The 25,525-nt window shown below is 41.8% G+C and overlaps 1 protein-coding gene across 2 annotated transcripts in view; it reads right to left on the bottom strand.

The window, feature by feature from the left end:
• The window catches only part of BEND5 (BEN domain containing 5), an 878,609-nt gene that overhangs the window by 135,668 nt on the left and 717,416 nt on the right, over window positions 1-25,525 (bottom strand). For both annotated transcript variants that reach the window (XM_072932490.1, XM_030278790.4), the window contains one exon: window positions 9,461-9,572. In XM_072932490.1, coding sequence (XP_072788591.1) covers window positions 9,461-9,572 — 112 coding nt within the window. The remainder of the gene's footprint in view (window positions 1-9,460; window positions 9,573-25,525) is intronic.

The raw sequence follows: 25,525 nt of genomic DNA, 5'->3' as shown, positions 1-25,525 counted from the left end.
TTAGGTCAAACATTTGGCCAGCTGTCTCTAAATCATTTTTGAATACTAAGAGCTCTTTTGTATCAAATAAAAAAGCCCTGGCAGTGACTTTGCCCCTGTGTCTTAAAAGGCAAATGCAATCCCAGGAAAATGGAACAAAGGGCATGGTCCCAACACCTTCTGAAGTGGGAAAAATAAAATGGATCAGCTCATTGCAGGCATTTCCACTTGCATCCTGTGAGCAGCCCTGACTCTAAGAAGCTCTGGCAAGAGGCAGCTGGAATTGAGTGCTGCATTGTGCAGGAGCTCATTCTCCTGAGTGCTCAGCAGTTCAAATGCAAGCACTGAAGCAGACTTGTCAGTGACCTTGACTCTGACTCCCTTTATAGAAGCACTTGGGGAAGGAGCAGACGCGAAGGGGGAGTTTTTCATAAGTGGCTAAAAAAAAAAAAAACAAACCTCAAACTCCCGTGTCTCACTGAAAAACTGAGAAGGGGAGGAGAAACATGAAACCAGAATTACTGAGGAGGAGCTTAATATCTCCCAGACTCGAGGAAACTCTCAATGCAGCACTGAACATGTCAGCCACTCCCTGATTAATGTTACTTAAAATTTAAAAATCCAAAACCCTCTCTCCCCAGTGCAGATAATAAGAGGAATTCAATAATATCACATCCATAAGAATTACAGAATGTATAAGCAGGAAGAAAGTGCAACAGAGGGAGAAAAGAATCCATGCTGAACCCCTCTTGTACACCCAGTCCAAGGAAAAAAAAAAGCGTATTATATAAAGGGAATGTTTTCCTCCATTGGCAAGGGGTAAATTCTTTGAAGAGACAGCTCTGATTCATCAGCAGGGTGCTGGCAGATGCCCCCAGAAAAATAGAGAACATGGCAGTACATCTTCAAAAAACTATTTTAGGAGACACTATTTCCTCAGAGGGATATTTGAGTTGTGTTCAGCCCCCTAGGCACATCCCAGGAAAATACAACCATGTTTTGATGGTAGAGAGGATACTAAAGCTTTGATGGATAATATTTTGATCCAAGGTAAAAGAGAGGAGTTTGACTAAAGGCCTTAAAGAGCCATGGAAAGAGACTGAGATGCTGAGCTAAAACTAAGAAAGCAACACCATAAGTTCCATGTAATAGTAATAAAACACCTGGAAGAGAAGATAAGGTGTACAGTAGATCACTGCAAAGTGGAGGTCATAACTAACATGCCTGCCCCAAACAAAAAGCAGCAGCACAGAGATTCCTCAGAATGGCAAACTCCTGGAAAAAAAAAAGCCAAACTGGTTCAGATGTTTGGAGCAGTACCAGATTGTACTACACACAGACACCCATGTCACAGAATGCAAGAATTAACACAACCTATGAGAATATCAGAGTTGAGTAAACAAACTCTTATCTAGAGATATGATAGAGAACCACACACTGATCTGTCTGCAGTGCTTCATGCAGGCATCTAAGTATTGTGGAGAACAACAGCTTAGAAGTGTCAGGTACAAATGAAAACTGGCCCTTATTGTGTTGAAAAAAAGAAAATTTTAGTCACTGGGATTACAGAATTTTATTCTTCTTTGTGTTATGGGTTTTACCTGAAAATGTTCCTATTCTAGATAAAAACATTACCAAAAGAGATAGCAAAAAAATCCTCAGACAACCAAAGAAATCACAACCTGTGTCAGAGATTACCATGATGAAATGATTAGCACAATGACTGAGTACAAACAGAGAGAAATTTTGTAGCTGTAGACACATTTCAGACTTGTTTCCTGGAGAGTCTGGAGTATTTGACAAAAATATAGTGGAGCATCACACAGAGCTAGACTGCAAACATGCAAGAATGATCAAAACAAAACAAAACCAGCCAAAAGCCTGTCTAGTTTAGATGAAATGTGATTTATAATTTCAAAATATAAATTTTGCTTAGCAAAAAATAAGACTATTAGCACTGGTTGGCTTGAATAGCACTCCCTTCCTTGACTATCACTTTAACAAGGAGTTCACAGTTGCAGGTGGAACTTCATCTAACAGTGTTAATGATTCCTAAAAGTTACCAGAGAAATTATATGTTCACTTCTATATATACATTTATATTTATGAAGATTTACATGTTGAAAACAAATCAAAGGGAAGGGACAAAAATCATAGATTAATTGGAGATGAGAAGGAAATCTGTAGAGTTTATTGAGTGTATTCCACTACCTCAAAAAGGAATTAACTCTAGCTAAACCTTTTTCCAATAAATACCTGTCATAAAACCCTGCAGTGGCAAAGATTCAGCATCTCCTGCAAATAATCTGTTCTAGTGTAAAACCAGCTCTCCTATTTGCAAGTTTCTTTGAATACTGTGTGTGTTTAAAGGACAGTGGGAAGAAAGTTGCTAAGATCAGAAGCTGCTTCACCAGGTATAAACATAGAACATATTACTAGATCAAGAGAGAATGTTTACTCCAGGAAGTAGAATTGTTAAAATTGCATGAAAGGAACCGAGGAGTTCTGAACTCTCACAGATAAGATTGCTTATCAGAAAATGCCATAGCTACCAAGCTGATCATGCACACCACCTTTGCTTCTGTCAGCAGATACCAAATTTATCCTTATTTAAAAATGAGCAAAGTTTAATGGGAATATTTTTAAACAGCCTATATGAAGTAGAATGTTAGCTAGAGCATTAGTAACTCTGATTATGCTGGTCCAGGAGGAAGATGTTAATCAGATTGCTAAATTACAGCACTGAGAGAAAGGGTGTCCTTGCTACTGCTCAACAAAGAACTGAAATAAGAATGATATTTTAAAAATACAGAAAAGTTACACTTCATTCGACAGGGAGCTGCATGAGAGAAGTGGTACAGGGCACTCCTGCAACATCAACAAAGTGGCACAAACATGAGCATTGCCTTAGTAAGAGGCCACAGGGCTATCCCAGCTGAACACGTAATGCATGAGCTTCAGGAGGAGAGAAACAGGAGGCAGCATGTTGGCCTTTCTGCCTAAGAACCCAGAATTATTTATATTGCATTATCCTGGGAATTGTTGGCAAAAGATGGTGCCTGGCAATGGCTGTTTTGATATTGGAGTGAAAATCATCAGGTACAAATGACAGCCCAGGATGTCTGAGGGATCCTCTGAGTATCGCTTCCTAGTGCGTTGTTAAAATTCAATATTGAGTTAAAAATGATTATTCACTACTACTGAGATGTTTAGCTGGGGAAAGAAGTGTAGGAGCTCTGCTAACAGCAAAATGGAGCCAGGTAGTGTGTGATGTTACAGAGCTCATTACCCTGGGTTAATCTGCTATGGCTCCCCACACCAGATGATGCAGATCTCAGCTGATCTGTTTGGCTCCAAGTGAGTTCTGAGCAACACCAAACCCCAACCCAAAGCCTTTCCAGACATTTATTAACATCCAAACTGGCTTCAGCTAGAATGAGAATGAGCTTATCATTTTCCAGTAAAATATTTTCCAGTTTGCTGCTCCAATTTATAACAGAAGCAGGGGACATGATGAGGGAAAAGAAGAATTTTTGAAGAGAAAACAATTGCTTGCAGTCATTCAAATGTTAGATTAAAAAATACTACTTGAGGGCTTATAGCATAAGAAGCTAAATGTACAGTTTTGATGTGAAAACCTTGCAAAATCTGTTGTTATACTTTACTTGTCAAATATCCAGTATCACACTGATGGTAATACTAACATCATTTCAGGAGATGAGTGGAAGCAGAGCCTCTAAGATTGACACACTTTACAGGATTGCCAAAAATAAAATTTATGTCACTCTCCAGCAAAGCACACACATCTTGGAGACCAGCTGCATTTTCTAAATGTGGAATTGTCTTGTGAAGAATGTGGCACTGCCCAAAGGAGAGAGGATGTGAGGTCTCTAAAACAATGCTGCCACTGGGGATAGTTGCAACCTGCACAGTATCAGTTCCAGGATTCCAAATCTATGTTTTGTGACTTAGTTTTCCATAAAAATAGAATGTCTCTCTCAAAGTATGACAGGGATAAGATAAAAACCAAAAATCCTGATTTGTTTCATTGCAAAAGTTGAAGATAATGGGGAAAGTGGGGGGTTGGATGTGCTGCATGTGGAGCAGTCCCACAGCACTGCTCCTGCACTGTCACAGCTCCTCTCCTTGGCAGTACACTCTAAATGGTGCTGCTGGAGGCCTAGAAAAGATGTAGGTTGAACAACAACAGGAGTTCTTCAGTGGGTGGCTTAAACGTGTCTGAAACAGAGCAGCACGAAGATGGGCACTGATGGAGGGACTTCATCAAGCATCAACACCCAATTGCATCTTGGAAAGAGCTGGGGAGTGGTCTGGATGGTAAGAACACCTGCTGAACCTTCTGACAGCAATGAAAACAGATGGCAGAAACAGGAAGTGGAAAGGAAGTCTGTGAGGGGTTGTACTCCTTGGCAATGGGGAAACCTAGAAAAACTACCTGGCTGGAGAGGACAGGCAGCTCTGATGAGCTACAGAGGACGGAGAGAATGTGGCAGCTTCATCTGGGAGCTCACCTACTTCACACAGCACTCAACCTTCACCCTCACCTGCTTTCTGTTATCAGGGCTTATCAGCCACAGGCTGGAACGCAGATATCAGACCTTTTTCCCCAAAGCAGCTCTCTCTGCTGTCTTCCTGCAGCAGGAGGTGCAGGATGCTCTGAGAGGAGCCAGCCCCAGGAGGACACCCATCAGCCTCTAAAGAAGGGCCTGGGCAGAGATGATAACAATATGTTCAATAACTTTGGAAGAAAGCAAATACATTCTCCTTCTGAAGAGGAACACAGTCATCTGCTGAAGAATCCAGTTACACCGACTTACCAGGCTAATTCCCCTATACTCTTACTGCTTGCTCACTCAAACCTACCTGGATCAAAAGCTAGGCCTCCTCAGAGACAGGAAGATTGGAAAATAATGATTGTGTTCAAATCTGAGCCTGCACACGGGATCTTAAAAAAACCTCCTCAAAAACATAAAAGGTGTCATTCACCCTTAAATAGCAACCCTCCCCATGCCTACAGTATTATGTTTACTCATCCTATCTTATTACTAATGCTCTTGTCAGCAGATACCCCCAAAAGCCCACAGGCTCCTTCCCTCCCTCTTTCCTGTCCACAGCAATAGCAGATTGCCATCCTCTATCAGCTAATTCATCAGCCCCTGTGGCAGATGTCTGTGTGGTGGATCTAAAGGTTCCAGCCCAGCAGATGACTCAGATTTTAGCATGCTGGGGCTTTCATTTTGCATTGAAAACTTTCACCCAGAATAGTATTAAAAGTATGCAAGGGCTGCAACATCAAGCACTCCAAAGTCAGGAATGGATACAGAAAAGTCAGTTTTGCAGAAATAATTTAAATTTTAGTATATGTGTGCATGACAAATGAGATTCTAGTTAAGGAGCACATCCCAGGTAAGTGGGTTTTTTTTAAGTTTTGGACAGGTCTCTGGCTCACTCAGGGAACAAGGTGAACAGCATCTAACAAAGGAATCATTTGCTTGTAAGACTCCAGCTTCAATTCAACATGAGGTGGAAAACAGGAAGAACAGAAGAAACACAGAAGAAAGAACACAAAGTCCAGTGTTGCAGTGAGAGTGCTTGGGAGCCCTGAATCCCATTCTGCATTTTCATTTGGGAGGAGCAAATTACTTGAAACAGATTCACCCCAAATGGTCAGTCACAGCCTATTCCTTGTCTCCTAGGTCCTAGGAGAGCCAAATGACAGAAATAGTCTATCCCAATCTTCCTTGCAAGCATTGGTTAGACACAAGTGCAGGTATCACTCTTTGCTGAAGGACATGAAACAAATCTGATTCCAGGCATCCTAAACCATCTATCACAAATGAGTAGGTGTGATCATAACTGTTTCCTGTCCACACAAGGATGAAACATCTGTCTCTCACAGGGTCCCCCCCAAACTCCACACATCTGCAATGCTCCCAGAGTACAGCAATGAGCAGAACAACAGAGCCTGCGGGGAGATGAACAGTTCTGCCTTCAGAGCAGGATCTGCACAGGGCACAGTAAACACAGGACAAGGCTGTACAATGAACACTGAAGGTAAAACACTGAGTAGCTGCTTATTATGTGGGAATTTTCCTTTGGAGAACTCGGTGAGGGAGAGATCTAGATGGGAGAATAACACCAGCACCTGTAAGTAAAAGCTGCATCACAGTGCTCATATCGAGGGGGCTCAGCTGACACTGAACACACAGCCTGAGTGCACTCACTAAATCTGTTTTTAAAGGGTGCTGGAATGGCTCACAGGAACATGCTTTAACAAACTGCAAACAAGAGCCAGCTGAGTTGGTTTAAACAATACATTCATGTTCTGAGATAATTCTGCTCCCTGCTCCAGCACAGACAGGGAAACCATCAACAGGTATTGTCAGGTGGAGTGGTGGGAAGACATTGCTCGCTCATGTATGGGCAGGCAAAGGTGCTTGGGAACAGAAATATCCCCAGCCAGCAGCACATGATATAGAGGAGACTATCACTTCACTATCTGCAACACTGATAGCATTAGAAACTGCTGAGAATATCCCCTCACTCCATGTAGGTCAACATAAAGACACTGATCATCAGAGTAATTGTGTCAAAATCAGTGGCAAGGAGATCAAAAGCTTCCTGTTGTTCTCCCATTTCTTGACTCATCCATTTCCTCCTAAGGGCAATATGGTTCTTACAGACTCTGAAACATTTTAAAAATAAAATAAGCACACTTTGTATAACCCATAAGAACAGTGAACCACAAGTGCTTTGGATTATTTTTATACAGTAACTACAGCAAACACTCAGCCTTGGAACACTCAGTGCTGGAATCACTGTAGCTGTGGCATTGTGTGTGTGCCTCATACCCACTTCACTTATTTCTGTGTCACTCATCCTCCCTGCTCCAGAATGAACTTTTTTTCAAAGGAAAGAGCTTATCTCCCATACTGCAGAGCAGAAGAAAAATCCTCCTATGCAGCAATATTTAAAACATGGTTTTATGGTCTTATGGCAACTAATTTTCCTTAAGTGATTTAAGGGAATGAATACATCTAAAAGTCCTGCACTGAGCTGTTCTGCAATGGCAACATGAAGCCAAACTTTCTCTTTCTTTAAACAATCCAGTCTCCTGCGGACAGCCCTTCACGGCAGATCTTGTCTGCAATGGGAGGGATTAAGGTTATTTTTTATTACATAATTTCTCAGGGAATTGGGTTTTGCATTTCATTTCATTTTCTCCAGTGTGGGGAGACTTTAGATGAGGAGAGGGTGGCAGGACAGATGTGTTCAAATGCAAAATGCCTGATGTGACACAGTGCCACCAGCTCTCCTGCAGCAGGTCACCTGTGCATGCAGCCAGCCATCTATCATGTATTAGTCATCTGAAAGTAACACTCTACCCCTGAAAAGCACCTCAAATTTTTAGCTGCCTGAAGGGATTTTAAACAGGCTTTATTCTGGCACGCTGTCATAACTTAATAAGAGCAGTCACTGCTAAAGCAGGATGGTGCATGGACAGTCCCATGGCAGCTGGATTGTCTCCCCCTTTTGCCCCAGCACTTTGTATATGGTCTTTTCATACCCATATTACTGTGATCTGAGGGTCTAAGAATCTGGTATTTCCTGAAAATAACACTAATCCCATATAAAGCATTGCATTGCTGAGCATCCCTGAAACTGCCAGAAAGGCTGGTGTTGACAAGGCCAGACAAGAAGGTTTTTTTGGTGGGTAGCTAACTCACTAAGAAATGGAATTCTGAAGAGGGACCTGAAGTTTGCTGGTACCTTAATAAAAAAAAAAAATTCTGTAGAGTATTTTTTTTTTAAATAAATAACCTTGAAAATGAAATTTTACACTTGTGTTTAAAAGGCTCCTTTTTCTTTCCCTCAGAAAGAAATGAACTGGAACTGGTTCATCTCAGGCTGATCACTGGGGAGAGTGGGAGACAGAAAGACGGAGGGAAAAAAAATATTTCCATTTCAGATCAGCTCTCACCAAACAGTTCTTTTGATTTTTCATTTTAGCCACCAAAACAAATGAATTCATTCTTCACACATAGGACAGCTGGAAGCTACCAGAATTTTAAAATATTCCTTAGAATGGGATGAAGCTGAAAAGTACTTCCCCCTACCTCCAAGAATAGCTTTACTTTACTGACAGTAACTTTTAATAGTGCCAGGATTTGCTGCCTTACTGGCTACAAGCACTTGCCTACACCCAACTTTCTTGTAATGTTTCAAGAACTCTTCATTATTGGAAAGAAACCTCTTCTTACAGCAATCTGCATGCTCACTCCATTGTACAGAGGGAAAATTTTCTTGCTTTTTGGGGTAGAAAACAGAGGAAAGACCATGATGGGCCCAAAGCTCCTTTCTGTGCCTTTCCACCATTATCATCATCACTTTAATAGAGTTTAGGAGCCTTGGTCAGAGGCACAATTCACAGAGCAAGGTGCTGCAGAAACAGAATAGAAAGGCAAATTCTGTGCCAAACAATTAGTGGTCTAAGGAAATATTTTTCATGCAGTTGGATTCCAGTCCATACATAACGATCTTATCTATTAATCTATCTTCCTTTACCTAAAAACTCCTCTGTACAGGTATTACTGGAAGATAAAAAGTCCAATTAAGATGTATTGGGAAAACCAGGAGTTAAATTAAAGGAGGTCTTGTCCTGTACATGATGTAGCCAGGGGTAAGAATCCTCTTTATTTATTAGCAAGGCAAGCTAGGTCCTTTTTCACAGAAAGACAAAGGAAAGAAAGAAAAAACAAAAGGAAAAATTAGCAAAACTTCAGGGACTTAAAGATTCAAACTACCTCACTATTGTGAGAAGCAAAAAAAGACAAATACCAGGAATCCTATAATGAAAAAAATAATAATCTATAAAATCTCCTCTTATTTTTGGTAGTGATTTTTTCCTACCCATCTCCATTTTTTTCCCAGCAGTTTTTCTTAGGTGCCACGTTCAATAATCCTTCTGCGCTTTGATGTCAAACATTCAATAGCTGTCTGCCTCCCTCCCACTCCTCTTCTCCATATTCTCCTCAATCCATCTCCTCTGATTAGCTAAGATTTCACCTTCAAGAACACCTCTGCTTCTCTGAGTGAGCATGAGTGTGTGCGTGCGTGTGTTTATATAATATTTGCAAATATTCTCCCCCTCCTGCACTGCACACCACACAGCCACCACTGCCAGAGCCCTGGATTAAGCATCACTGCCATTCCCTAATTCCGTTTGGGGGGGGGGGGGGCCTGCTGTTTTGAATCCAGCTCAGAGCATGAGAGCAGCTCAACAGAATTTAGGCCCTGCTTTCAGGATTATTTCATGGTTAAGCTGGGCTCAACGTCATTTTGCCGCTTTCTCCGCTTCTGACGCTCCCTGCGGCGGCAGCAGGACTGTGCCCTGATCTCCTGCACTGGGGGGTCGGTCCCTCAGCACAAGGGGGGCTCAGCAGCTGCTGGCCCCACTCACCGGGTTGTTGTACATGTCGATGATGAGCTCCTTCACTCCGTGCAGGGTGGGATGAGCCCACGGAGAGGGATTTGCCCAGTGCCGGTTCAGATCAAACCCCATCAGGGAGCACCTGCACACACACACACAGAAAACAGACACAAAGGCTTAGCAGGGCTGCGGCCTCTCCTCGGGTCAGCTGCAGAATTAGGGTTATATTCTGTGGCTGAAGCAGTTAAACGTTGTTCTCATGGGGGAAACAAAGCTAACGCTCCCCTGAGGAAAGCCTGCAGCAATGGCACCTTTCAGAAATAACCAGCAGAATATCAACTGGAGCAGCTCTGGCCACTCAGCCTTCTTCCCTTCCACAGCCTGTACTCACTTTATCCTTTGCCTTTCCCCACTTTGGCAGGCTGGCCCTGGAACAGCCTTGCCTGACCTTGGAGGTTCCCTTCTCTTTGGAGCTCTGGCTGAGGTTCTGCAGCTCCCAGGCTGATTCACACACTGCACCACCAAACTGGACCTTCAGCTTGTCCTCAGTCAGGCTCTGACTCAGCAGGGCTGTTCAGAGCCTTGTAATCAATGGCCATTAGCTTTGTGCTTAAGGGATTTAAAGCATGAATGTCATTGTTCCACTAACCCGGGGCCTCTGTCTCTTCCCCTCCTGCAACTGCCTACACAAAAGTTAGCCAACCAAATCAACAAGTTAAAATGCTTATTAGCCATCAAATCCTGTAGGCATTGGAGCATGGATGCCACCTTGGCTTCTCCTTCCTGCCCTGACTCAGATCCCTGCCAGGACACTGTCCTGACTTGGATTCTGCTGCTCACAGCCCCATAGAGTAGCATCCAAATTCTTTGTGAGGCCTCACTGAAACTCAGTAGGCTGTTGATAGAGTTAGCACCAAAATTTAAAATTTGAAATTTGAAAAAGAAATCTGAAAGCTGGAAGTGGCACAAATAGGAGAAGTGGGAATTTAAGTCCCTTGCCTGCTGCAGAGATCACCTAGAAAATCTTTGGCTACTGATACATGCAGGAAGAGAACTTTCTCATCTCAAGCTAAGCTTGGGATGGGTTGGGTAAATTCTTGCTCAGGAATTCTATAGAAGACCATACAAATAATAGAAGCCCAAGCAGAGATGCAACTTCTTGTATAGTTAAAACAAACAAACAAAAAAAATCAACCTTGCTGCTAAGCCTTAAAGCTTCTCGAGAAAAGAAGAGCTTTCATTGATCCCATGTCTATTACAAGAATGTCTGTTCAGCCTTAATCTTTTAAACACACCTATGCAAACAAGAGATTCACTCCAGCAGTGCTATCCTTTGAAAAAAAAAATTTCTAAGAATCTGAAGACCCAAACCATAGGTTTAATTGGCAAAGAGAAAGGAAAATAAAACTAAGAGAGGGGAAATGCTTAAAAAAGTGAGGGGATGAAACCAGAGGATGAAATTAATTTCCAAACCTGATGAATAAATATTTTCCTATGAATCAGAGGATACAAAGTTAATATACATTATTTTGTAAAAATTCTTATGGGTATCTAGGCAAGTAGGAGCTTCTTTGCTCCTTGGGCAGACACAACCCAACCATCAGCTCTCGGATGGGAGCTCAAACACCCAACTGCAGCTCTGCAGCTCCATCACTGCTGCCATGGGCAGCCTGCCGGGGTGCAGAAGCCACCTCCTTGTCATGGTGACCACTTCTCTGCTTGTATAGAAACCAGATGGGCTTTTTTCCTGGACATTTTAAACAGCTACAATTCCACAGACAACTCAGAAAGTTGCTGCCATATTGTGTCAGAATTCTCTCTCTTCTGTTTTTCTGCATGTAAACTCTCTGCACTCAGCTCTACTAAATCCTATCTTCTTTTGAACTCACAGACATTAATAAAAACCAGAAGTACTTCCAAAGATGTAGGTAGAATTACACAGGATAAAACTGGCAGAAGAGCAGAATGAGAGGAATGAGTTTTTCATTTAATAAAAGCAGAAACTGCCATGAGTTTTACTGTATTTCGGCACAGTTCCCCCCCCCCCCAAAAAACCCAACATTCTTACTGTAAAAAAAACTTTTTTAAGAGCTCAGAATCTGAACCTGTATATATATATAGTTAATGTGTCACATTTACATTTTCTTTGAATAATATTTAACACTAGAGAAAATGAGCATACTGTCAATATTAAATTTGAGGTTTGGGACTTTTTAGATAACTTTATCTAAGTCATCCCCATAGAGAAAAGAGGTAAGCAATACCTAATTTTTATAAGATCCTAAATATGGCATTGCAATTTTGCAGTATTTGGATGTGTCAGGAATGTCTGGTGATGAATCTCATAGTTCACTTAAAACAACAAGAACAGTTGAAAATAGTTGTCTTTACTTGAAAAGACTTTATAAACAGAGGGAAGCAACGCTTAGCAAACAAGTTATTCATTTGGGAAGCTCCTTTGAGCTCTGTTTAATAGGAATCCAAATTAATTTTCAAATATCATTTAGCTGGTCTTTGATGTGGTATATCATATATTTATCAATGTAACAACAATTAATTAACTTTCTGATGTAGGCATTACTATTTCTTTCCAGTCTGAAAACAGTGTAATATTTTCTCCCCCCTTCCTGTTTTCAAGTCTTTTTTCTTTCCTTTTTGCCTAAAGACAAATTTGTATCTACCACATTCTCTCTTTATTCATCTGCTGCAAACTTGTGGCCTCTCTAAGGAAACATCAAGTTGTGTTCCTTGGTACTTCAGATTTGATTATTGACTCTATTAGATGTAGAACTGTCTCCCAAAGCTGATGTATATCAGGACATGACCAAAACACACGGCAAGAGTCTCCCATGTGCCCATTACAGATCCTGCATTCATTTTATTATCTTGCTCCCAGCTGATGTGATCTCCCTCATGGCTAATGCCTCCAATGCAAGAGCCTGAACAGGATAACTTAAAAATTGCATCCTGCACTGCTTTTTAATTCATCCTCCCAGTCTTAAACCAGCTAATTTCTGGAACACTTTGCTGCTGGTTCCACTGTTTGCCTGCTGCTTCAAACACAGGGTAGGCAAAGTAGAAATACAGATATGCTCTGGGAACAGCAGCTCCATGGTGGGAAATGAATGTGTCCTAAAAGAATACATGATCTCTCAATATTTGAGACCAGCTCTTTTACTCAGAGTGCAAGTGTTGTCATTTGCTTCACTGCAGTTTCTCACATGGCTGTAAGCATTCCCCTAATTTAGAAAGTGCCTCCAAATCTGCCCTATACAGATTAGATTTATTTTGTGCTGTAAATAAACGAATGTGCTCAATATAAAATTAACAAGGTGGGGGAAAAAAACCCCCTAAATTATATCAAAGGACTCTTTAAGGATTATCTTAGAAGGGGGACACAGAAGACAAAAAATCAGGAAATATTACAGGCTCCAAGAGGTACAAGGGAAGACAAAAACAGCTTCAGAATTAGTGAGGGTTGGAACAAGGGCACTGGAGGATATCCCATCCCAAGAGCATTAATGATCATGCCCGTGAATGCTCTTATGAACGTGGCAGGTCACAATGCCACAGAGCCTGATGAGAATGATGTGCTGGCACAGACTCTCCCAGGTTAGCAAAAAACACAGTTAGAATAGATAGCTACAAGCAAAGTAGCAACCTGCAGCTATTACCTGATTTTGGTCTTCATTCCTACTGTAAAAACCTAGGTTTTGGTCACATAGTCATTGCAGCCACAAAAAATGACGTGTATGTAATTTAAAGCATTTAAGCTGATTACCATTGTTTTAATTTTGGATTATGCTTGCTATAGTTTGCTAGATATACAGACCACATGCTGTGCTTCTGCTTCGTGACTGAATGTTCATTTAAATCAGGTTCTGTAAATATTCTTCTTGAATTAGAATTTGTGTTTCACCAATGTTTTCCAGCCTTTTTCTAAAATTTCTGTTTTCTGTAAGTAGATAAATTTATTACAGTGTTTATAAATTTACATAAACACAGTGCAAATTCAGTCAAAGCAAATGAGTTTCAAAATTGCACTGGAAACTGAAACATTTTGCAGTATTCATCCCTCCCTACTTGGGAGGCAGCCAGATCTGAAGAGGTTACCAGCTCAACTCAGTAAAACCAAAGATGTTCAGACCAGCACCCATCTTGCTGGGCAGTTCTCTGGACAGCAATCCTTTGTCTCTGGGACTGAACTCAGCACTGCTTTTAAGGATTCCTTATGCAGCTGCTTCAGTGACAACATCCTGAGGAAGGATTTAGTACCAAGGCCCATGCTGGGTTTATTTTTGAGGGCTTCTTCCTATTCTTTCAGGTTGTGTCTCTTCTTCCTGGAATCTCCAAGATATAGAAACCTCCAGGAATTCTGCCTCCCTTTACCTTCAGTTCTCCCTGCCCTGCTTGCTTTTCCTGCCATGCGAGTCTAAATCTCTTCCTACCAGACCCATTTCCACAAGGTGAGATATGGAGAATAATGGAGGAAAGGAGGTAAGGAAATCCTTTTTCACGCCGTGTGATTTATTACAAAGAGAACCCTGCACCCTTCCCTTCAGCTTTGTAAGGCTGCATCGGTTCATTGGATCAGCGCCAGGTGAATCTCCAGATAATCTCAGCGCACAAAGCCGGGGAGCTCCAACCCACGCATGGCACCACCAACAAACAGGGCTAGGATTTGAGATTGGGAAGGCAGTGGGGAAGGGGGAGCACTGCTTTCCCCATCCCACTGCAGTGAGAGCACAGACAGAGGGTGGCTGTTCCCTCTGGCTGCTGTCCCTGGAAGGCAGTGGCAGCGGGCACTGCCATGGGGCTGCAGCAGGGATGGCACCGAGCAGGTGTGCAGCAGCAGGGAGCAAAGACAAGGGCAGCACGCAGAAAACTTGCTTCTTTTCACAAATATCACTTCAAAACTGATATATTCATGGCGTTTTACCAATCAACTCCACACCTGCCAGCCAAGTCAGGTCTTCATTAGTGCGTGTTTCACCGTCTGGGTGCTTGGGGTTTGTGATTTATGTATTTGCCTAGTATTCATTAAAAAGGACTCATTCAAGCCCACATATTCTAAAGCAATTAGGTAGCAAGACATCCTAACGCTCCAGCTACAGAGAACCCCTGCTCTGAAAACTCTCTCCTCCTCCCCAGCTTTCTGCATTTTTAATTCGGAGCTCTGGAAGCCTTCACAAAGGCTGTTGAATACAGCCACTGCAGTGTGCTCCAGGAAGAGAGCAGAGAGCAGCCTTAGCTCCCAGAGACCACACGGTGGAGTAGATGTTTGCAGAATGAGCCCTGCCGGCTCTACTGACATAATTTTAAATCGTACATGACGGTTAAAGATGCGTTTCTCCATTTTCTGTGTAAACAATGTTAAATAAGAATAAACACAAAGGGATATTTTCTCCTTCTGATGAATACATGCATTTCTCAGGGCTGGTAATAGGTGTCACAGGCACACACACACACACACATCCTCTCCTGACGTGGGCCTGCTGCGATCTTCAGGATATGTCTCAATTCTTGTATTAACTCTCCTTACACACCCCAGCTCCTCAGTAATGCCAGAAGGATTCCTGGGCACAAAGCAGCATGCTGGAAATAAAATCCCACCCTACAGAAAGGAAAACTCTACCCTGTGAGTGTGCCTGGTGTGGCAGAGGGTAAGATGCCCTCCCTAGTGCAGCCCACCCCTGCAGCTGTCACAGGACTCTGTATGTTGTATTTTCACACCTGCATTGTGCCCAGCCCAATTTCCCGTGGGACAGGGTTTCCAGCACTTCCCTGGGATGCAAGGCCAGTTTAGCAAAGCTCTCCCCTAGGATGAGCCTGTCCCCATGTGTGGATCTCTCCAGATGACCCTGCAGGAGCCAGGCCCGTCTGTCCTGCCCCGGGAAGGCTTTCTCCGACTCCTGCTCCCAGCTGGATCTGAGTCACTGCCACGCCAATCCCGGGCACTCAGGTGTTTTAAACAAGTTGCTGGCAACACCTACAGTGCTTCCATTTTAAAGCCTGATTCATTGTTTGGCCTTTTCAAAACCAAACACATCACTGACTTAATGACACAGGAGACAGGTTGTTTTGGTTTTTTTTTTTCCAGCTTTTGGATCCCAAAATATTTCCACTGTAGGCACACAACCTTCAGAACTCTCACATATGTAGCCTATAATGAAGCATTATATAAACTTTCTTTTCTGATGTTGTTCAAAAGCCACCTGCTCATGGATCACAAGCTGCAAACCACTGAGGAAGAGAATTTTAACATGTGCTTAGTTACTGGACTCCCACGCTGTCAACAAGTCAAACTCCTCTAGGCCCTCCTGCCCTATCTACTTGACACTTACCCACAATGTCCTAATTCTGCTTCCCAACAAATCTTTCCCTTCAGACAAGCAACCATTCTTTAAGCCATTGTATTTTTTTGGTCTGTCTACATTCCTAGAGGGGCAGGTTGGGTGGAAAGAATTGTTTCATCATCACAGTGGTTCACAAAAACCAGCTGATACACACATAAGCATTCCTGGAGACGTGACTGCTCTTGAATTGTGCTTTTGTTGCCACTTGTGGCCTTCCTCAGAGTGTGCAAATAGTCAGACACACAACACATCTCACAATTATTAGAGAAAACTCCAGCTGTTGCAGGATGGTATTCCTCCATATTACACATCTCCTATCCTGCCTGGTACACAAATCTGGAATTCTACTCACTTCTAGGAAAGAGGAAAGACACATCCTGTTCCCTGTAGACCAGCATGATAGGAACACCCCCAGAAGATGGTTCAGCTCTTACTACCAGACCCATTACACACAGAGAGTTGCAGTCAAAGGAGCCAACCTTAATGTCACAACACTGAGCTCTTAAAAATTGGGACATTGCACAGGTCCACACAGCCTTCCTTCAGCCCTGTGCTTGTCATTGTTGTGACACAGCATTTAGCTGCAGGAGCATGAGGTGCTTTTCCACAGCTCTCACTTTATTCTGTGCACAGGATCCTCACTGTTCATTAATGAGAGGACTCTTCAATATTTTGGCTTTTCCTTATTGTTCAACATGCAACCCTAGGCTGCTGCTTACTGCATGCTACTCAAAGCCTGCTCCAAGGACAGAGCTATTCAGTTCTTCATGGCTTTTCTAAAGTGCTCAGCACTGCAGGAGACAACTGCTTTATAAGCACTGATGGACTAATTTTCCCAACAGCACTGGTACAAGAGGGGATCACATTGTCCCCAATTCATAAAAGAGCAATTGGGACAAAAATTGGCTTACATAAGAGACAGCCACTAATTTGAACCATTCTATCTGAGAGGCCAAGGACAGGATTTTTTAGGACAACTTGGGTTTACATAGCATTTTACATGTTCAGCACCTAATTCTGATTTGAGCTGAAGCTGACTGTACTTGAGATTTCTCCAAATCTGACAAAAAAATGGCACTGTGAGTGGACAGAATATTAGAAACATCTAACATTGTCAAAGATTACTATAAAATTGTAAGGTATTACTGGATCATGAATGGTCTTTGGGTGGGTTTCAGTTATACTTTAATTCAGCCATTTTTCTTGGCTTTATATCCTGATAGTGCTGCATTCAGCTGTGCCTGAGAACATGCTGTGGTGGTTTGGGTTAGCACTGTACCTGATATTTCTTTTACTCTCCTGAATAGTATTAAATTATTCCTTTGCTACATTACAGGGTACCAAACTACTTCCACCCAAGACATCCTCATAGCCATGCCAGAACTCAGCCAGAAATCATCCAACTCCATCATCACAAAGGCCTTTTCCTCTTGGATATCCTGGAGGAATGGTTTGACCTGACCCCAGACTGCCAAGAAGGCGTGTGCTGGCCCACAGGGAAGTAGCACAGGACTGGCAAACTGCTGCCTGAACCCTAACAAGCAAGTTTAACTTCCCAGCACCAGAGCACGGCTGCTGGCTCCCTTTTATAATGTTTGCTAACAGGCTCTGACACACTTAGGTATTTCTCACTCCCATACATAACCAGAATATTAATTGTATTCCTGCATAGTCTTGCTGCATCTACAAATTGTTCAGCTTGAAAATGACTTTTTGCATTTATAAGAATGCATTTATTTTGGGTTGGTGGGAGGGAAGGCCCTTTTTACTTTCCCTGCACGCCCATACGCATGGTCTACAAGAAGCTTTCTCCTGCTGCACTGGCTAGCAGGTATAAATGTCATCAGAAATTAGAGGCAGGGACATGTCCATCAGCCAAACTCTCCCTTTACCACAACTAATTGAAAGTTTTGCAGTTGTATGCAAAGCCCTAAGCAAAATCCCAGTTGTCACAATGCAGGAGGGGGACAGGTGTCACCGTGGTTCACTCAGGGTGACACCATGAGACTGTCCTGTCATTGTCTCTTGTCTAGCCTAGGTCAAAACTGCAATGCCTCAGTTCTTCACTTGTAAAAATAATTATAAATTCTCCGTGGTGTTCTGAGAGGAAATACATGAAGGATTCTAAATGTTTGGTGCTACAGTGATATGTGAGGTGAGGGTCCTGGGTGGTGCAGGGTCCCTAGGTAGGTGCAAAGGAGAGCCCTTTATTTCAAAAACCAGGCCTTTAAAGCCTTGTTATCAGCTACATAGTTGTAAATCATAACAAACATAATTCAACCAACCACTACATACCACGATGTGAACACACAATGGTTACATAACTTGTTTTTCTACCCCTAATTCAGCTGAGTCCTTTGCTTAGCTGAAGCACCAGAGCCACAGTTTTACAAGGCCTTCCTTTGTAAGACTTTACCTATATGCAACAGAGATATATTAGCTTCTACAGATGGAGATTAAGTGAGCTATGGAATCTAAGAAAGGTTTTCTGACAGACCCTGAATTTTGTTGAGGTTCATTTCTGACAAGATCGCACAAGTTTGTACTTAACAAATGATTCTGCAATGCCTATAAGAGCATATAAGATAAGGTAAGCATAAGATATCCCAGTCCAGCTTTTGAGAAACATTCTCTAAGGGTTTGGATGGAGAAAAGGATTGTGTAGGGTTGTGCTGTTGTATCAGTAAACATTCCCTCTTGTTTTCTTCTGCCCCTTACCACCTGTAACTAAAGATATTTTCCTCTCAAATCCATTTTTACTCTCACTTTAAATTTCAAGGTTATCTGGCCCACTGGGTGTGTTACATATGGCTGTCTAATTAAAGAGAGAAGATTAACCATATTCTATTAGATTATTTTAACACCTGCCAGGTGACTACTTTGCCTTAGCAAAGACACAATGTGGCCAACTCAGTTAAGAAAACTCTAAACTGACAACCAAAAAATCTAAGCCCAAAGAAAAAAACACATCAAAACCTCCAGATTATTTAATTTTTGGGAAGTCCACCAGAAACTGAGAATGTTGCAAATGTTCTTCCCCAGAATCCCTGCTATGATAAACTAACAAACATTTCATAGCAGAAATAATAGCAGTGTCTTGTTTGTCACATAACATTTCAGAAGATGGCAAAGAAGCTGTAAAGTCCTGCTCTTTTTCTGATTGCAATCAATAAAAAGCCCAGATGTTTTAGCAGGGAGTTAAATCAAGCTCAGATTTTTCCCAATCACTTGTTAATTTAAAGGGCAGAGTTTCACCAGCTGAGCTTCTCTGTGTGGTGCTGCCTCAGCCCAAACAGCACAGAGAACAAGGAACTCTTTGACAGCATGGTGGTCTCTGGTCCATTTCCAATTCCTACCTCAAATCACTTAGGCTTTAAACTTTCCACAGTCCCAGCAGCTGGGCACACTGTACACCCCAGAAGAGAAGCTACAAAGAGACATTTCTCACCAAACTCCATGGCACCTCCTCTTCCTAACTCAAAGCCACGTGTGAGGGGATTTGGTGCCATCCCATGGGACATGGGTCACCTGTCTGATTTGGATGTTTGCTGGATGCAGAAGAATGGGAATGTACAGCACTCAAAGTGGCTTCTATCAATCACTGCAACACACCAGCAGAATGTGATTTGATACCAAGCCAAGCTGAAACTATACATTTTGGTTCCAGAGCACTGAAACATCTTATTGCAATGAATAATGGCGTAATGATGGATTAGTTTGAGAATCCTGATGAGAATGTTAAAGCTGGAAATTTAAAATCTTAAGGGCTTTGGAGTTTTTGTTTTTTTTGGGGTTTTTTTTATGCCTCAAAAATAGGTGCAAATGTGTATAAAATTGTCAGAAAAATTTATTATTATACCCTTTTCTGAGATGCATAAAAGAATGCAACAATTCCTAAAGGCATGCAAATGTTCAAGAAAATAGGTGAGGATGAAACACCAGGGAAGATGAAATCTTCTGGCAATTGTTATACAGAAAGACCAGGAAAGAGTTCAGGTAGAAGCTGATCATGGAGGGATTTGGGTCAGAAGAGGCCTTAAAGACCATTTAGTTCCAACCCCCTGCCAGGGACAGGGACACCTTTCACTAGACCAGTTCCTCAAAGCTCCATCTAGCCCAGCATCGAGCGCTTTCAAGATGGGACATCCACAGCTTTCTATCTCCCTTGAAAAGATTATATAATAAAGTCAATTTTAATAAGGCAAGGGAGAACTCCAATGAGGGGAAAAGCCTCTCACATTATGACTTTTTATCCATGGCGGTTTTCCAGTCTTGCCTGTAAAAAGCCCTAAGTAACCAACAACACTGAAGTTAGCCCTGCTTTGAGAATGGGCTGAAGACCTCCAGAGGGCTGCACTAAACACTTTTTCTTTATAATTCTCTGAAATTAGGCACAGGGAAAGTTCCCCTTGCTGCTCATACTTCGGTGGACACCAGAGAACCCTGCTGTGGGACAGCTGACTTAACAGGCTCACAGAATTTTTTTTTCCCTGCATATTTGCAGCCTCACACAGCTGAGCACCCTTAAGATAAAATCCTATAGCAAAAATGTACAATGAATGGGAACATATATGAATGGGAAGCGGAGGAGCAAACAAATTTCAATTTCAAGCTTTCATGGCTTAGCATAAACAAACATGAAACAATTCATCCTCAAAATATAGGGCTGGAAGGGGGATACTGACAGTGTCCTGAAGATACACAGGGAGACTGAGAATGAGGGAGCCTGGAGCAAAGAGAACATTTCAAAAACTGTTTAAAGCTTTGGGAGAGTTTGAAGCAAAGATGAAACTTTCCTGATTCATTCAGTGGCTCTGCAAAAACAATTCTCTTCATCCACTGCCAGCCCCCAGATTGTCAAAAATAAGCCAGCTCTGTCAAATGTTGTTTTCTTCTTAACAAAAATGAGCTTTTAAAATCTCCATCAAAATTTGGAATGGGTGAAGAGATTTTGAAAAAAATAAGAACAGTCTAATAACTTTCTAGAGAAAGATGCAGAAATAGCTTCTAAAGAACTCACACTGAGCTAATTCTCTTTATGAGTCTGCAAAGTCTATTTAAATTTTATATTTTCCCCTCTTGTTTTTTTTCATAAATTCATCCTCTGCCTGCATCCAAGCTGATACAGGACTTAAACTCAAAAACCTCACCTGAGATGGTGCCCCATTTCTACACCTTTTAGCAACAGGGAGTGCAGTGATCTGGTAGTGAATATGAAGTGATTAGGGAGATGGTTTGCTTCTGGTACAGGTTCTTGTAAACATTCATTTGAGCTGTAAATGGACAAAGGAAGAAAGTTCATCTTCCCAGCAGATCTATCCATCAGCTTGTTGCATCCCACACCATATAAACATCATAAAACAAGGATTAACTGCACGGGTTCTGGCTGTTTTAGCACTTGCACAATGTCATCCTCCTGACAGGGCTCAGAAATCGATCCCTCCAGTCACATTCCACCCTGAAAAGTACTCCAGTGTTTGGCAGGCAAAAAGGGGACTGGTACCTGGTATGTTCAGGGTGGGACTGAGACCTGAGTGCTGTGGCTTCCACTGCACACACATTTTGCTCTTTGATTTTGGTAGCCAGTGCTCCCACCTTGGAGTTGTTCAGAAGTTGGCTCTTGCTGCCTTCTGACAGAAAAATGCAAGGCCCTGTGTTTGTAAGGCTATCAAAATGTGGGAGCATGTAGGGAAAAGAGCAATTCTCTTCCTTCAGAATCAAATGATTCCTCTACACTGGCTTGATCTAAATGCCTGCCAAGGAAGTTGTGGTATCTCTATCCAAAACTTACAAGGCAGAACTAATAAACCAAAAATAGGTCACTGTCCATGTCCATGCATGGCTTGAAAAAGAATGTGAAGGTAAACAAATCTGAGGGTGACAAAATTTAAATGGTTCACCTGCAGTCAAAGCCCATGGAAAGAGTAGTTTCATGGCCAGGAAGAGATGGAAATTACTTTCTCCACTTTAAAAGAGAATTTATTGAAGCCTTGAAGACAAGAACAGAAGCAAAGAAAACAAAAGAAAACAAAAGAAAACAGCCCAGAAGAGCTCTGAAAATCCAATCTCTCCCATCAGCCTCTGGAAAATGGATAACCTATGCGTGGTATGATTGAATTTCTCTGTTTCATCACCCTAGTGGAAGCATCTTGTATGAAACTCTGGTTTATGAATTGAGTTTTGAGAGGGACCTGGGAGAGCAGGAGTTATACCAATCTAATCAGGATGTGACAAACACATGCATCAAAACGTTGCATTGTCAAGATCCAGAAGCACTTAATTCCAGAAAGATTTTAAAGTTGAGAAAGCAGCTTTGGCAACAGGATTAGAAATGATGAGAAGGCAGATGAAAATCCAGACAAAGGAAGATAGCACAATTTTTTTTCCAAAACATCTTTTCAAAAATTAGGCCATGTCCCTACATGATTTCTTATTAACTTCTTATGCAAACCTATGTTTTATTCAAATGAAGGACACAGTTGCCTTCTTCCATTTATTGTACCTTCTTCCTAAACATATGCTAATGATGGAATGAAAGATACATGAACTGAGATAAATAACACCATGAAATCCTATAAACCCCACAGGTTAAAACACCACAAAACATTCTGAGCAAAATATTCAACAAAGCAGATTAAATACAAGAATAACATGCAAATGTCATTGCCACAGAGCAGAGAAATGTGCTAATGCCAATGCCACAGGACAGGAAGCAAGATTCATGAGATTGATTTGTGATGGCTCCTAAACAAAAGCAAGGCACAAAAATAGCTCGTGATTATCAATAACATGAGATCAAATCAGAAAGCATGTGCATTAAGAGAGATGGCATCAAATGCTTCCTTCAAAAGAAAAAGAACATCACAATCACTTTGTATTTGCCTGGTCTCAGCTTGCATTTCCTATCTAACTACTGAAGATAGTTTCTCAGGATAAGTACAGATTAGCAAAATATTCAAGGTGATTGAATGGATTAGCATTATTGTTTAGCACAATGCAAGGTGATAGGAAAATCCACAGAAAAGAAAGATCTGCTATCTGGACAGCCACTTGAAATTATACAGCTCACAGGTTGAATTCTTACATTTCTTGTAACATCATCAAGTGTCACAGTGGATGCCTGAAAACATTTCCAACTAAAGAGTGAGATTTAAAGCTGGGGATCTCGAGCAACAGGTGGAACAAGAATTCCTAAGTAAACTGCTATCTTGTTTGTCACACAAATAGAAAATCCATATGCTAGTGCCAGAGGCAAAAAGAACATATTCTAGCAAACAGCACAAAAAACCCCAAACCCTGAAGAAACATTCGTCTGTAGGAAAGGGGTGGGAAATAAAAAAGAGATTAAATGCATCTAAAAAAGTCAAAATTACCTTTAGAGGAATTAACTGTGTACTAAATCCCAGGTAGAAAGCACAAATGCCTGCCATCCCCACTACCCTGGCCATTGTAATCATGTCCAGCAGCTTGGGCTGCCCATTTTCCCCACCCTTGTAGAGAAACACACTGTAGTTAATAGATGTACTGATGTGTTATGCTCCCCTCAGGCCCCAAGGATGCAATACCTGATCAAACAGACAGACTGTTTCACACTGTGACAGGGATATTTGGGGTTTTTCTAGATATCCAACGTTAATAGAGGTCAAACTGTGAACAAATCCACATAACCTGTGACTAGGGATGGAGATTTCACATTCAGACATTGCAGTTCTACACAGTTTTCTTTGTTTCCAGAGCCAGAGACTTTGTACCTCAACAGCTGAATCAAATCCCCTAAAATTCAGACATCTCTGGTTTGCTTTTCAGGGAGTTTCCTGGAGCATTTCACAAGCATTAATGGAATGTCCTCCAATGGTTCAGTGAGACAGGTACACAGAATTAGTTTCACTTTGCAACTAAGACCAAAGAGAGAGGGGGATTGAGTGAATCAGGCAAGATCATTCTGCATTTGTCTGACAGAGTCAGAAATAGAAATCAGGATTCCACAGAAAGAAAGTAAAACCTCCCTCCCTGGAATATACAGCAAAATATTTGGTTAATTTTGACTGCATGCATCCTTGCTGGGTTACAGCCAGGAAAGAAAACATCATTGTTCTGTGCAAGGTCATTCCCACAGCAAGTCCAGGCAGACCTCCAGCCATAAACTGTGTGTGCAAACCCCATGTCTCCTCACAGGAAATAAATATGAATATTTAAGATCCAGGATACTGGCATAAGGATTTCAGATACCTTAATAAGCCTTATTTATCAGAAAAGAACTCAATTCCCTGTTTCCTCACAGGTAATTATGGAGGAAGAACTAAACAGTAAATGACACTGACCATGCAGACACAGATTGCCAGGTTAGCAAAATTGCCTTCAGATATGAAAAAACAACTTGCCCTAGGCTGGGACAAGCAAGTTTAGCCAAGCTAAGGAAAAAAATTTAGTGTTGATACTCTCTCCAGTGTAGCAGAAGAGCCTAACTGGTCTGTGTGGGGAGATAAATAAGAAAACCCAGAGAGCTCTGCCTGTCCAAAGCACAACAGACACCTCCCCACTCCACAGAATGCAACATCCAGGCTTAAGTGAAAAACTTACAAATACATTATTTGAGCTAAAAAGTCTGTTTGCTTTTTATTTCTCCTGACAGTTTTGACAAGATGACTATCAGACAGAGATTCGGAGAAGATGTAAAGAAGAAAAAAGGCCAATTAACAACTTTTTTCTCCTTTAGAAAAATTTGAAATTGCTTTCCAGTAATGAACAATACACAATCATCTCACTGAAAACTGAAACGTGGCTTACCTGAGATGATCAGCAAAATAACTGGGACAATTCTCAAACAAAAAAAATCCTCTCTCTCCAAATTTGTGTTCATAGCTCTTCTGACTTCCCCCTTTCCCTGAATTATAAGTCAGGACTTTATTTTGCCAACACAGGCCGTTTCTGCATTGGCACTAAACAGTCCTTGCAGTCATTGCTGTGGCCACAGTGCTCAGCAAAGGAGGATCATGAACCTTTGGGACAAAATCTGCCATCACAAAAACCTCTTTAGCCCTGTTTGCTTCTTTCTCCACTGTGCTGTGCTGCCTGACCTCATGTTTGAGGGGATGACAAAAAGTTGAGACACTTTCAAACATAAGAGGTTAGAAGCAGTTCTACATAGAGCAATAGACAGCCCTGGCCAAAATGCAAGTGGCTACACTTGCAGTGACACTTGTAGCCACAAATGACAGCAGAAGAGTTGGATTCACATCACAAAGGGACAGGGGGCAAGGGGGAAGATACAAAAGAGCAGTAGATGAGTAATCAATGTAAGAATGTTGGTTTAGTCCTCTGTAGCAGTTCCCATGTTCTTGAACACTTCGCTGCTAATGAGACGGACCATTCATGTAGGGATGCTGAGCCAGAATTAGATCCTAAATACCTACATCCAGTATGATTATACTTCTTAGAAGAATAAGTTATAAAATGAAAAAAAATTCATAGGGCTGATCCACAATCAGTATAAATTGGTACAAGTATTGACAGTTGTATGTGTGGAAATCAGTGAGTTTATGGCAGCTGGAGAGCAGATCTTCTGATTCTTGTTAAACAGCTTAAGAGAACCAGGATAAATCTCACTCTAACCCCAGCCCCAAGTTAACAGGGTTACAGAAATCTGTTCAAATGGCAGCTTATCCCACTGACTGTGGATGACAAAAATCACTTTCTGGGAACGCCCCACTGACCACAGCCAGCTCTTAGCTACTAGTCC

Source organism: Taeniopygia guttata, chromosome 8, assembly GCF_048771995.1.
Source record: "Taeniopygia guttata chromosome 8, bTaeGut7.mat, whole genome shotgun sequence".
Taxonomy (NCBI): Eukaryota; Metazoa; Chordata; class Aves; order Passeriformes; family Estrildidae; genus Taeniopygia; species Taeniopygia guttata.
This window is presented reverse-complemented; position numbering and strand designations above follow the sequence as displayed.